This window comes from Onychomys torridus, chromosome 5 (assembly GCF_903995425.1).
Source record: "Onychomys torridus chromosome 5, mOncTor1.1, whole genome shotgun sequence".
Taxonomy (NCBI): domain Eukaryota; kingdom Metazoa; phylum Chordata; class Mammalia; order Rodentia; family Cricetidae; genus Onychomys; species Onychomys torridus.
This window is the reverse complement of record NC_050447.1, coordinates 119,922,006-119,935,889: the sequence shown is the minus strand read 5'-3', so window position 1 is coordinate 119,935,889 and position 13,884 is coordinate 119,922,006. Positions and strand designations below refer to the sequence as shown.

Genomic DNA, 13,884 nt, shown 5'->3' with positions numbered 1-13,884 from the left:
CCTCCCAAGTGCTGGGATTAAAGACATGCATCACCACTGCCCAGCTGGCTGATTTAAAAAATATTTCAGTAATGTTGGCAAATGGAATTTAAAAATTGGCATTATGGTTTAATAAGGGATGTATCTTTCATTTGGTTCTTTGGTTCATAATGAGGAATCCTTTTTAAAAAATTGTTATTGATGGTTTTTGTTTGGTTATTATTTTGAGACATGGTCTTCTGTAGCCCAGGCTGACCTTGAACTCACTAGAGACCTGACCATGACCTTGAAAGCCTGATCCTCTTGCCTCTACCGACCAAGTGCTGGGATTCTGGGCATGTGCCACTACACACTGCTTCTAAATGCAAAGTGTGAGAAGAACGTGGACTTAGATCCCAAACATCTAAAGTTGCAGCTTTAGGCAAAAACTTATCTTTGACTATGAAACCAGACTTTGTGCTGGAGGGAAACCTGAACACAGGTTCTTTTGGGCAAACATTACCCTTTGTTCCTTGTATGTTCTGCGCCAAGTTCCTAAACAAACAGAGAAACAGAAAGGCAGCTGGAGCAATCTGGGTGAACGGCGGTGGTATGATTCCGTCTGGCTTCTCTTCTATGCAGAGCAGACAGAAGCCTCATTATACACAGAATTCCTGTAACGTGCTCAAGAAGGCTAACCTTATAAAACCAGTGTGTCTCCATCGCAGGGACAAAAGCCCTCAAAATGGCTGTTAAAACTGTGTCTGTACCTACAGTGGTACAGACAGTACCAGCGTTTTAAAATAAGTTCTTTGTAATGAGCATGTTTAATGAGACTCATTTTTGGAATATTTAGCTCATGAAATAATTCCTAAGGAGCTGGTATCAGAGACAAGGACGCCACAGCTGCATATCTATTGACTGACATTTTCAGTTATATGCCACAAAGACATCCTGAAAACACACATCTAAGACTGAACCATGAACCAGCCATGATGGCTCATGCCTATTATCTCAGTGCTCATAGGGCTGTGGTGGGAGAATTGTCAATCCAAGGCCAGCATGGGCTAAGTAGCAAGTTCCAGTTCAGCCCTAGCTACAAAGACTATCAAGCCGGGCAGTCGTGGCACACGCCTTTAATCCCAGCACTTGGGAGGCAGAGGCAGGCAGATCTCTGTGAGTTCAAGGCCAGCCTGGGATACAGAGTGAGTTCCAGGAAAGGCACAAAGCTACACAGAGAAACCCTGTCTTGGAAAAAAAAAAAATCAAACACTGTATTAAAAAAGAACATTGAACTATTTTTCCCCATTTTCGCTCCCTTTCCATGTGTCCTACCACAGGAAATAGGTAATTATAAATCTAGGATGGAAAGATGGGGGGCCTGTTCTGGTTTAAGTGTGCACGTTCCCCCATAGATTCAAATGTTAGAATACTTGGTCTCCAGGAGGTGATGTTGTTTTTGAAGATTATGGAACCTTTCCAGGAGGTGGAGTCAGGCTAGGGGATGTGGGCCAGGCCTTGAGATTTGACAGCCAGGCCTCTCTTCCTGTCTAGTTCTCTGCAATGTGTCCAGCTACCTCACATTCCTGCCGCTACACCTTCCCTGCTGAGGTGGACTGTATTCCTTAAACCTGTAAGCCAAAATAAACCTACCCTTCTGAAATTCTTTCTTATTAGGCATCTAAACAGCAAGTGACTAACACAGTAAACTGGAGAGGTGGCTGAGGAAAATTGGGTAAGTGTAGGAAATGCCTGTGACTATAGCCACAGTGAGAGGTTGGGACACCAAGAATAAGGAGGGCTGGAGAGATGGCTCAGAGGTTAAGAGCACTGGCTGTTCTTCCAGAGGTCCTGAGTTCAATTCCTAGCAACCACATGGTGGCTCACAACCATCTACAATGAGATCTGGTGCCCTCTTCTGGCCTACAGGCAGAACACTCACTGTCTACATACTAAATAAAATAAATCTTTAAAAAAAAAAAAAAAGAACTGGGGAGATGTGCTGTGGATATCACTCTGTGTAAATAAAGTGCTGATTGGCCAGTAGCCAGGCAGGAAGTATAGGGTAGGCGGGACAAGGAAGAGAAGAAGGCTGGGAACAGGAAGGCTGGGAGGAGACACTGCCAGCCGCTGCCATGAGAAGCAACATGTAAAGACACCGGTAAGCCACAAGCCATGTGGCAAAGTATAGACTAACAGAAATGGGCTAAATATAAGAGTAAGAGCTAGACAATGGTAGGCCTGAGCTAATGGCCAAGCAGTTTAAATAATATAAGTGTCTGTATGATTATTTTATACGTGTGTTGTGGGACCGCGGGGGCTTGGTGGAACCTGGAGAGAAGCTCTCCAACTACAGAGATGGATTCAGACACAAGTAGATGTGAGAGTCATCTGCCGAGGTGATGGACTGAAGGGAGACAAAGGAACACCGAATAACTAAAGAGGTCGAGACGGAGAAGGCAGAGATCCACTACACACAGGAAAGGGCAGTGTCTAGAACTGTACTGGTGAATGGGAAGTAGCCACCAGATCTGGTGACTGTCAAGCCCTTCAGAGAGATGCGGGATGGTAGTTAGAGCTAGCAGAGACAGCCCTCACTTGACCTTGTTGCTTCTCCTTGTGCAAGAGGCAGGTGTCCCTGGGTCCCAGCTTCCTCCTCTTTAACATGACAGCAGCCCTGGGGCAGAGTCCTGCCTTCTAAGAAGGCGATGTAAACATTTCCAAAGAAGGAAGGAATAAATGACTTACATGGTATGCATTGCTTATTATTTCACCTCAAGATGTTTTGCTGTAAAAGGGGAGACATTCAGAAGCAATTTACCTGGGTTGGGGGCAGTATTATCCAGGAAAGGATTGATGAGAAAGACTTCCTTTGGGATTTTCATTTCCATCCTGAGACACTGAGGAGATGTGGAAGGAAGGCCCTTGGTCCTTGACTTTCTACCACTTGTTTTCTTTCCTTTTTATTAAATTTTTTAATTTTTAAAAATTGGGCTCCATAAGGCCATTTAAATGCAAATATGTAACATTCTGACCGTGATTTTCACTTTGACTTTTAACATTGTAATTTTATGTGTACATGTGTGTAACTGAGTGTGCAAGTGCACTGAATGCATACAGATGCCCATGGAGGCCAGAAGAGGATGTTGGATCCCTTGGAACTGGAGTTACAGATGGTTGTGTGCTGCCATGTGGGTACTGGAACCAAACCTGGGTCTTCTACAAGAGTAGCAAAGCTCTCAACTGCCAAACCATGTCTCCAGTTTCATTTTGACTTTTTTTTTTTTGTTCAAGACAGGGTTTCTCTATGTAGCTTTGGAGCCTTTCCTGGAACTCACTCTGTAGCCCAGGCTGGCCTGGAACTCACAGAGATCCGCCTGCCTCTGCCTCCCCGAGTGCTGGGATTAAAGGCGTGCCCACCACCGCTACTACCCTCCTGGCTCATTTTGACATTTTAAAAAGTAGTTTTGTTTTTGCTTATTTGTGCACGTGTGTGTGTGTGTGTGTGTGTGTGTGTGTGTGTGTGTGTGTGTGTGTACTGGCATGCATAATCATGATTAATATGTAGAGTTCAGAGGACAACTTGTCTATGTAAGTTCTCTCCTTCTACCACATGGTTCCTGGAGTTCAAACTCAGGCTGCCAGGTTTGACATTAAGCGCCTCTGTCCCCTGAGCCATCTCTCTGGTCCTGTAATTTTTTTTCTAGACAGTGTTTCTCTTTGAACCCCTGGATGACCCCAAACAAACAAGCATGCAAACAACAATAATAACAGCAACAAAAAAAACCCACCCAGAATTCATATCAGTATTTAAACAATTAGTTTTTACTTAGTGTAAGTTTACTGTTCAAAAATGATATTTACTAAAGCCACATTATTCATAAGGACAGAACTTTTATAGCAAAACCATGAGACACAAACATCAGTGCTCTAAATACTATATGGATATAGAAGCTATTCAAAAATGAACATGGTATTCAGAGGCTCTCATAGGCACAATCTAGACACTCCTATTGGCTCCCAAAGCATTGTGCTGCAGCGTGTCAAGTAACTGCAGGGTTCCCAGTGCTGTGCAGGGAAGAGCTATGGAGGAGGAGCGTCACTTCTCACTGGAACCACCTAGTTCTAGTACTCTCCAGACTAGATCACCGGAGCAGGGCAGAACGAACATCGCAGGAAGCGACCGTCTGGCTCTCCCTGTTCATCTTGGAGGCTGCTCAGCACGGCAAGCCTGGTGGATGGAAGAGAAACTCATTTCTAACAAGCGGGAGAGACTGTGTGGGGTGTCGGGAAATATGAGTGACTTCAAAACTGGAACGCAAAGGCTGAGCCATTCTTAGAGCAGAGCTATGAGGCATTACACAGCAAAATGAGGATCGCATCCCCCTCCTGCCATGTGGCTTCAGGATATGCAGACAAATAAAGAGTTTTCAAGTGACTCAGCAGAAAAATAAAAGACAAAAAGTTAGATTTTCTTTCTTCCTTCCTTCCTCTCTTTTGGGTTTCTCTGTGTAGCTCTTGTGCCTGTCCTGGAACTCTGTAGCCCAGGCTGGCCTTGAACTCACAGAGATCCACCTGGCTCTGCCTCCTGAGTGCTGGGATTAAAGGTGTGAGCCACCACCGCCTGGCTAGAATTTCTTTTGTTTTTCACTAACTATAAAGGGTGTATAGTTTTTTCCAGGACCAAGAAACTGAGTTTGTTCCTTAAAATTTTCCTCTGTGTGTGTGTGTATGTGTGTGTGTGTGTGTGTTTATAAAACATGTATTGAAGTATGTATTCATGCTGACAGGATAGCCATGCCAATAAAGGTAAACATGTAAAAATTAAAAATAGAGTCATATTTTTCAGGGCACAAGACTATTTTCTCATATTAAAATTGTCTAGAAGGTAAAAACATACAGAGATTCTCTAAGGCTTCATTTTTCAACTAGCAATTAAACCTAATGAAGAAATGAGCAGGGATTTTCCTTGTGAGTTGCGGTGTCCACAATATGGTGAGAACAGAATTCTTTCTCCTTTAATTCTTCTGTGCTCATGTAGAACTAAAATCACACACAAATCATGATCAAATGTTAAATATTTCAAAATGCCCACAAAAGCACGCCAGAAAGGACACTGTTTCCACAGCACAGAACTGCAAGAAGCTGACACAGAGGCAGGGGCTGTGGTGAAATCTAGTTCCTATTAGCTACTTGCTTCTGTTGGTTTGCTGGAGGAGACTCAGGGAAGGCTACCTCCAGGATGTCAGGCCATAATTTCCGCGGGTTCGGTGACCAGCTTGGATCCATCCCACACTGTCTTGAACTGCTCAGGAATGGGAAATTCTCTCTGGAAGAAGTCGAGAAGGGCAGTTATTTTCATGAAAGGTTCCTTTTGCAAACAGGTAGAAGGCTGATGGATGTTTTTTGACGGGTGAACAAGACTGTATCCAATCCTAATATGTACCTTAGAGAGGTCCCAGTCACATGCAGACCTGGGTATTCTGTGACTGCATGCCGGGGTCATTCTGACAGTTAGTATTTACAAAGAACCAGGCTTGCTTTTGGAGACAGGTCTCACAAACCCAGGCTAGCTTTGAACTCACTATGTACTTGAGTGAGGCTGGCCTTCAACCTCTGAGCCTGAGTTTTGGGATTACAAGCATGTGCCAATAGGTTAATGGGCTGCTGGAGGTAGAACCCAGGGGCCTCATTTGTGGTAGGCAAATACTACAACTGAGCTATACCCCAAACCCCAAAGTAGGCATTCTTATGAGCACCAGATACCAAACTCAGGTGATCTCCAAAGATCCCATGAGCTCAGTGCTACTGAGATATCATCTGCTGGGAGCAGAGGCTTGAGACGGTTAGCAGCTGGCCAGGGATAGCAGCACCAGTGAAAAGCAGTGTGTAAGCCCAGGCAGTCTCTCTTAGCCACTGCTCCCCATCAAACCTGAACATACATCGAGTCAGCCTGTGAGCTTATTAATTCTGATTCGGCAGGGCTGGGGAAGAGATTGGGAAGATCTGGTCACCAAACTCTCAGGAGGCATCAGTGTGTGAATGAAGCCCATACCTGTCTACTCTTTGAGACATTGTAAAAATGTTCTTTGGGCATGAGAACACACACACACACACACACACACACACACACACACACACACACACTCATGCCCCCAGCTCCGGCTTCTGGATCTTCACTGGACTTCCTGTACAGTCTTGAGAAGTGATCTATTTACTTATTTTGCTACAATGAGGAAAGATTTCTAGAATGGAAGCTTCAATACAAAAATCAAATTGTTTTTGATACAAGGTCTTATGCTATGTAGCCCAGGCTGGCCTTGAACTCATCATGATTCTTCTACCTCAACCTCTCAAGTACTAAGACTACAAATGTATGTCACGGTCTTCAGCTTACAATAGAAACATCTTGAGTGATGTAATGTGTGTGTCTACCTGGCATCATTTCTGCTACTCTTGTTCAAGTGTTTGTTCTCAAGTGGACCGCTATAGGCCTTGAGTTGGGGATGGAACCCAGGGTCTACTGCATGCTAGGTACATGCTGGGTCATGCAGGGGCCTCTTTGATAGTAAGGTGCTACAGCATCAAAGGGACTGATCCCTTCATCACTCTTCTCTGGGAGGTTGCTTTGAAGCATGCCCACTGTCCATTCCGACATTCTGTCATCCAAGGCAGAGTCTGCACTGCTCCTTCCCACCTCCTGCTGGAAAATGTATAAAGAGGTCCAACAACTTGAGGGAGCAACTGATCCAAAGAGGCAAGACTACATTTTAGTACAAAAGCTCAGGCTTGGATTATATTCATTCTCTAAGCCAATGGGTCTCAAGCTGGGCTCCATACTGGAATCCACCTGAACATCTTTAACAATTACAGATGCCTGGTAACATGCCCAGAGACCAGCTTAATGAGATTGAAATGCTCATCCAAACCCCACTGCTTGTTGTAGCTGATCCAGTTCCCACACAACTGAATGTTCTGCTGACACACCTACAAAGGCCAGGGACGGCCCAGCATGCACACCGCTGTCCAACTCTGCCGCCCTTCTGTGTTGGCTGAGAACCCACAAGGGAATGCCTGCCTAGCTTAAGGTTAGAGTCTCTGTCCCCAAAGTGGTGAAACAATGCTCACTGTCTGCAGAGTAGCATGCCTGAGACTCAAATGAGGAATTTGAGCAGCATGAAGTCTGTGTGGGCAGAGCTGAAGAAAGCCCTGATGGGTGTGGGTAATCTCTGCTTGAGGAAATCAACCTGTCTGGATTGCTCTCCAGATAGCTGCTAACTGACCCATCTGGCTTGTGTGGCCCCTCCCCTGAAAGTGTGCTTGTTAAAGCTTTTGATTTGCTGCCTCTTCCTGCCCCGCACAGCTAGAATTCTCCATGTGTTTATTCTCCTACTACTTCCATGCAATAACAACCAGCTGATATGCCATATTTCAGAATCCAAACAACAAAAACGGGATTTATTCAATCACTTTTTGTTTTTTAAAGCTGTTTCATTGGGGAAAAGATGTAAAGAAAGGAAATTCTGCCTGAATTACTTGGGCTAGTGTTTCTAAGTGAGGAATTCAATGGGCTCATAGTATGAGAACTTACTTGGGAGTCCGCTAAGAAACAGGATTCTGGGGCTGGGGAGATGGCACAGTTGGCAAGGTGCTTGTATGCCTAAGCAGGAGGACTTAAGTTTGAACCCCAAAACCCATACACAGAGCAGATGCTACATTGCATGCCTACAACCTAAGCCCTTCTATGATGAGATAAGAGGAGGAGACAGACTAACCCCCAGAAGGTCAGGAGTGTGGCTGAGACAGTGGTGACCAACAAGAAACCCCATCTCAGATAAGGTGACAGCTGAGGTTTTCCTCTGACCATCACACATGTCATGGCATGAGTGCACTCCCCCACAGCATGTCACAAAGAACTCAGATTCCGAGCCCCATTGTGAGGCTCCTGAATCCAACCCTAGGTTTTTCCAGGGTTTGGAGCCCACTTTTCTGCTGAGATCCCAGCAGATCCTTATGTTAAGAGGATCATAACATTTTTGGCTTCAGTGCACAGAAACACGTAAGTCTACTGACTATCCCTTCTCCTTTCTTCCTCTCAACCCCCAAAGCATCTCTCTCCATTTGCTTACCTCTGTCAGAAAGAAAACATTTAGTCCTACATAAAAAAACTCAGATGCAAAGAGCTGGCTCATGCAAGGACCAATTAGCGGAATGTCTCTGGACAGAAATGCAGGGGCTGACAGGAGAGGGGCCACATGGAAGGTGCTCCCCCTGTTCTTTGACCCGCCTACAGATGAAGCTCATCAGAGGGCAGCTGATGAGCCACTCTCTAAGGATGCTAATGTGGATGTGCCACATGGATGTTTCTGGACAGGCTTTTGGAAGGCACTTACATAATCGTCACCCTGAGGGATCAGGACATTCATCTCAGATGACTTGGCACTCACGATCTCACAGTCTAGTGCGTCTTCACTGAGGTACAGGTGGCACCCTTCTGTCTTATTAATGGAAATTGTTGGCACTCTTCCCATTACCTGAAATGGGGGGTGGGGTGGGGAGAAGGAACCAAGGCATCAAAATAAAAATCACCATGTGCGCGTCAGTGTGTCTGTGAGCAGGATAGGTGTCATTTGGGGACAAAATGGAAGGACTATACAAGGGAGAATCCTAAACGCTCAGGGTCTCTTTCTTGAGATGAAATTAAGGAATTAATTTGGAGGCAGCCGCTAAAATGTTCAGAAAAGCCTCACAATTCAGTTAGTGAATCTGAGATGGGTATCTGATTTCATGATAAGAGAAACAGGATTCATTTGCTGAAAATGTAAGTTTTGACAGTTATCTGTGAGACTGGGGCTCAAACAAATATCCATACAGATGCTGCACAAGGAGATTAAGTTTGAATAGAAGCCAAGTAGATTGTTGCCAGACTTTAGAATAAGTAAGAAATGCTACCATTCTTCCCATGTAAGTCATTTGCTGGGTAAGAATCTCAGGGCTGAAGGTGAAGTTCATCTGAGAAAGGTGTCTACACATTTCAAAATGTATTCGTTTCAAGCCCAACCACGTAGGTAATCGGGGCCCTGTGCCAGAGCAGGCAGAGCTTTGTACTGTTTACAAATATCGAAGTCCGGTAAAAATGTGGCTCAGTTTTAAATTTCTCCTTCTACAATCGGTTTCCAGACCTGCTCCCCTCAAATGTCCACAGGGATATACGGCTCTCCCAAAGACCTTATTACAACTCTAGAAGTTTCCTTCTTCTAATGGTAATTAAAGCAATAAAGACATCTCTCCTTTCAACCCGAAGAAAAGGCTAGTTTGCAAACCAAAGGAACACTGCTGTTGCTGGTGCAGGTGCCCAGTGAATTCCTGGGGGGCCGGTTGTCTAGCCTGTCACCATGCTTCTCTCTCTCCTTCTCTTGCTCCATAGAAACTGGACACTGAGTTGGAATTGAACCCCAGACCGGGAGAAAGGTAGAGAGAGCTGGGTAGTTCAAGGTCAGGTAAGTACAGGGCTCTGCTTGAAATAAAATAGTGTGTGTGTGTGTGTGTGTGTGTGTGTGTGTGTGTGTGTGTGTGTGCATGTATATATATGAGTATGCATGTATATGTGTGTGCATGTATTTACATGTGTACACATGTATTTATATGTGTGTATATACATGTGCATATGTGTTTTAAAAATGTGCCAGTAGTCATGTTTTGAGAAAGTCTAAATTTGCTTATGTTATAATAAGGAAAAACATTTACAGGCCAGCCCCAAACACCATGGATACCAGCAGCCAAGAAAAGGAGAACCATGAGCTGCCAGTGTGTCCTAGACGAATGGCTTATAGTATTATTTCTCCCTAGTAATTTAAAAAATCTCCACTGACTATTATTGTCTGTCTTCCACAATCTGTATGTTTTCCTAGGACATTTTGTCAAAAATAAGATTACTAGGCCAAATTACATGAACTTTAGCTTTTCTCTTTAAAAAAAAAACATTATTGTAGTAAATCCGAAAATATACAACTCACCCATTTTAAGCGTACAGTCGGCTGCTATTTCATAAATGTACAGAGTTGTGCAATCAGGACTACAAGCCACTTTTAGAATGGTTCTACCATTTTAAAAATATCGCTAATGGCCACTCACAGTAGGTCCCCATCTCAGCCCCAGGCAGGTAATCCGATTTCTGCTTCAGTTGTGCCCAGGCCCTTTGAAACAATTTACTAGGCACTTTAACTATATAATGGAACTCTCTTGGTTTGAACATCCAAACATTCACTACATGTTCAATCAAACGTCTTTTTCTCATCTCTGAATTGCTCCTTTTACCTCCCTGCACAGGGACCCAACAGTTCATCTTTCCAGAGGCGACTGTTCACAGTGCAGGTTCACATCCTTAAAGAGTTACAAGGTTTTTCAGGCATGGAAACAAAGAGTAATAGAATAACACTTCCTGCAGCAACCTTATCAGCCTTACATTTTCGTTATTCTCTTTTTGGTGTTTCTGAAATATTCCTTCTCTTCCTTCCCTTCCTTCCTCCCTCCCTCCCTCCCTCCCTCCCTCCCTCCCTCCCTCCCTCCCTCTCTCCTCACTACCAGACCAAAGATGGCTTTGGATTGTTGACCCTTCTGCCTCTACCTCCCAAGTGCTATGGGCACAAGTGTACACTGTTACTCTTGGCTTTAATGTGTTGGCTTGTTTTTGAGACAGGGTCTCACTATGCAGCCCTGGCTAGCCTGGAAGTTGCTATACAGGTCAAGCTGGCCTCTAACTGCAAGGAGTCTTCCCAAGAGCTGGGATCATAGGTGTGCAGCACACACTCAACTTCTATTTTGTTTTGGTTTTCCCACAAGAACGAAGATCTCACAGTATCACTGAAGACCCTGGACACCTCCCTTTCCCTCCCTTTCTCCTCATTCCTTCCCTCCCCGTATGGAACTACTCTCCTAGTTGTTTCCATAGTTTGTTTCCTGTTTTTGTTTAGGATCTGTCTATTGGGTGAAATGCCCGGGAGGGTACCCTGGCCTGTCATAAGTATGCTTCATGTTGAACTAGTTTGCACACTCTTGATGTGGTTTTTTTTTTTTTTTTCAAGACAAGGTTTCCCTGTGTAACTTTGTGCCTTTCCTGGAACTCACTTGGTAGCCCAGGCTGGCCTCGAACTCATAGAGATCCGCCTGGCTCTGCCACCTGAGTGCTGGGATTAAAGACGTGTGCCACCACCCACTGGCTCTTTTGATGTTTTTTAATGAATGGATTTATCATATAATACCTGCCATCCTATAACTTACCCTTTTGCTCAGTGCCTTTTTCTTTTGCCTGTTTTTGAAATTCATCTGTTTTTTTTTTTTTAATGCCTATAGGTATAGTTTATTATTCACTTTAATTGTTGAATAGTATTCAACTAGGAAGATTTGTTTATTCATTTGTCAGTTGATGGACACTTAAATATATATATATATATTTAATTGCCATTACTACGACACTACAATACATGCTTTCCACGCTTCCTCAGTCTGTCACTAGAGCTTTACTGTGTGGACATAAACATGTAACAACTCAGCCACAGGCTATGGATTAGTACATGGCGCCAATTGTCCTACAGAGAGTGTACCAGGTTCACTCTGTCACTTGATGTATCAGGGACTCCAGTGCTCCACTTCTATGACAGCTTGTACATCAGACATTGTAGCAAACTATTAGTCTTGTGCTTACAGCCCCTTTACACATTAGAATCTGTGAATGTGGCACTCTGCAGAGCAAGGACATTCTGAATGTAAAAGAGATAAGTGTGGAAAAGAAATCTGTGACTGTGGGAGTCGTTTACACTCCTTGTTCTGTTAGGCAGGCTAACCTATCTTCATATGTATGTGTCAGCCACTTCACTCCTGGAACTCACTCTGTGGACCAGGCTGGCCTTGAACTCAGAGATCAGCTTGTCTCTGCCTCCCGGGTGCTGGGATTAAAGGTATGTTATTTTTGAATTATGTGCATCACACATGTGTAGGTTTGTGCATGTGAGTGCAGTACTTTCCAAGATCAGAAGAGCATATTAGGTGCCCTGGAGCTGGAGTTACAGGCAGCTGTCAGCAGCTTAGTTTGGTGCCTAGGAGGAACCAACTTCAGATCCTCTGCAAGAGCAGTATTTGCTCTGAACCACTGAGCCACCTCTGCAGACCTACTTTTTCTTGTTCATTTAGTTTCCAAATACATTTCAAGTTCCTTTTTCTTTTTAAATAAGAAATCTTGTTGAAGTATTTGAGTGCCCCTGGACTTACAGATTAAGGAGAGGGGGGGGGGAGGGAGAGAGAGAGGTGTGCTACTGGTATCTTTTTGCTTATTCAGTTTGCAACTATTCTGTTCTTCATAAACATGAATTTTTTGGTACCCTTTGGTCTTGTTGCCATTTTGAATCTTAGCTTGCATTACATTTCCTAATGCTTATTTGTGGTGTCAAGAAATGATGTTGATTTTTTTCCCCATGGATAGTGTAACTAACTGTATATGACTTTAGTTTTTCGAATCTTTTGGCTTTTATGTAAAACAATCATTTTATTGTCCTATAAAGACATTTTTATCTCTTCCTTTCAATTTTACTTCTCTCAATTATTTTTCTTATCTTATTGCTGAAGTTAGGCCCTTTTAATGCATGATTGATTTGAAGTAAGGATAGGAAGAAAGCTCTTGCTTCTGATGTCGATGCAGTTCTTGTGAATGAAATATGGCCTTGGCTGGAGAAGTGCAAGGGCTATCCTTTGTTTGATTACAGCATGTAGCATAACTTCCTTTCCCTAGGATTACCAGATATGTACATAGAGCTGGCATTCCTACCCAGGTTTCAGGATAGCCAATCAGGGCTGTTTCCATACAGTGGGCATAAACACCACCAACTTCTTGAGTGACAAGGTAAATATACAAATGTAATACGTACAATTAAATGCATTCTAATTAAAAGTGTGAATGGAGAGAAGCCCGGAAAGAGAAAGATTTGTAAAACTGAAATCTAATCTTGTCAGTCATCATGAGGAAACACCAGATTGTAAAGGGTAATTAACAATATGCAAATGGTATTATCAATGAGAAAAGTTGGACTTGGCCCAAAGTCAGAAGTCCTTTAGATTTCTGTGTGTTGTATAAGCCTATCCAATAAAATCAAAATTACTAAAGGAGTACAGATTTTCTCTTGTTTCTGAAAATCCAATTCCAATCCTACTTCCTGGGTTTTTTCTGATTATCTCACAGATTCTATACATTTTCCCCATTCTTCCTCAGGGCCATTTTCCCTGTGGGAGAAATTCTCTTTAGCAGGGGACTATTATTATCCTAGGATAGTCTCTCAATATCCTTTATTCATATGGTAGCTGATTCATCCAATCATGAGCTCAGCAACATTTACTGGGTGCACAGAGTATTCAGGTGCTATATACATCTTCAGAACTGTAAGGACTGCATAGCTGCCTTTGCTTTCTTTTTAGTGCTGTGCTGTGGGATGTTCTGTATGTTAAACGTGTTGCTCTGATTGGTTAATAAGTAAAACACTGATTGGCCAGTAGCCAGGCAGGAAGTATAGGCGGGACAAGCAGAGAGGAGAATGCTAGGAAGTGGAAGGCTAAGGCAGAGAGGACACACTGCCAGCCGCCATGATGAGAAGCAGATGTTAAGATACGTTGTTACCGGTAAGCCACGAGCCACGTGGCAACTTACAGATTAATAGAAATGAGTTAATTTAAGATATAAGAACAGTTAACAAGAAGCCTGCCATGGCCATATAGTTTATAAGTAATATAAGTCTCTGTGTGTTTACTTTGTTGGGTCTGAGCAGCTGCGGGACTGTTGGGTGAGTGAGATTTGTCCTGACTGTGGGCCAGGCAGGACTGGAGAAAACTCCAGCTACAGTGCTGTAGATAGAACCCAAGGTGTTATGTGTGCTTGCACTG

The 13,884-nt window shown here is 43.6% G+C and overlaps 1 protein-coding gene across 1 annotated transcript in view; it reads right to left on the bottom strand.

Annotated features, from left to right (window-relative positions):
• Positions 1–4,776: 4,776 nt before the first annotated feature.
• Cap2 (cyclase associated actin cytoskeleton regulatory protein 2) overlaps positions 4,777–13,884 on the bottom strand; it is a 143,868-nt gene continuing 134,760 nt past the window's right edge. The window contains exons 12-13 of the mRNA XM_036189137.1: positions 8,352–8,492; positions 4,777–5,287 (exon numbers count right to left, since the gene is read on the bottom strand). Of these exons, the coding sequence (XP_036045030.1) occupies positions 5,204–5,287; positions 8,352–8,492 (225 nt within the window). The 3' untranslated portion in view covers positions 4,777–5,203. The remainder of the gene's footprint in view (positions 5,288–8,351; positions 8,493–13,884) is intronic.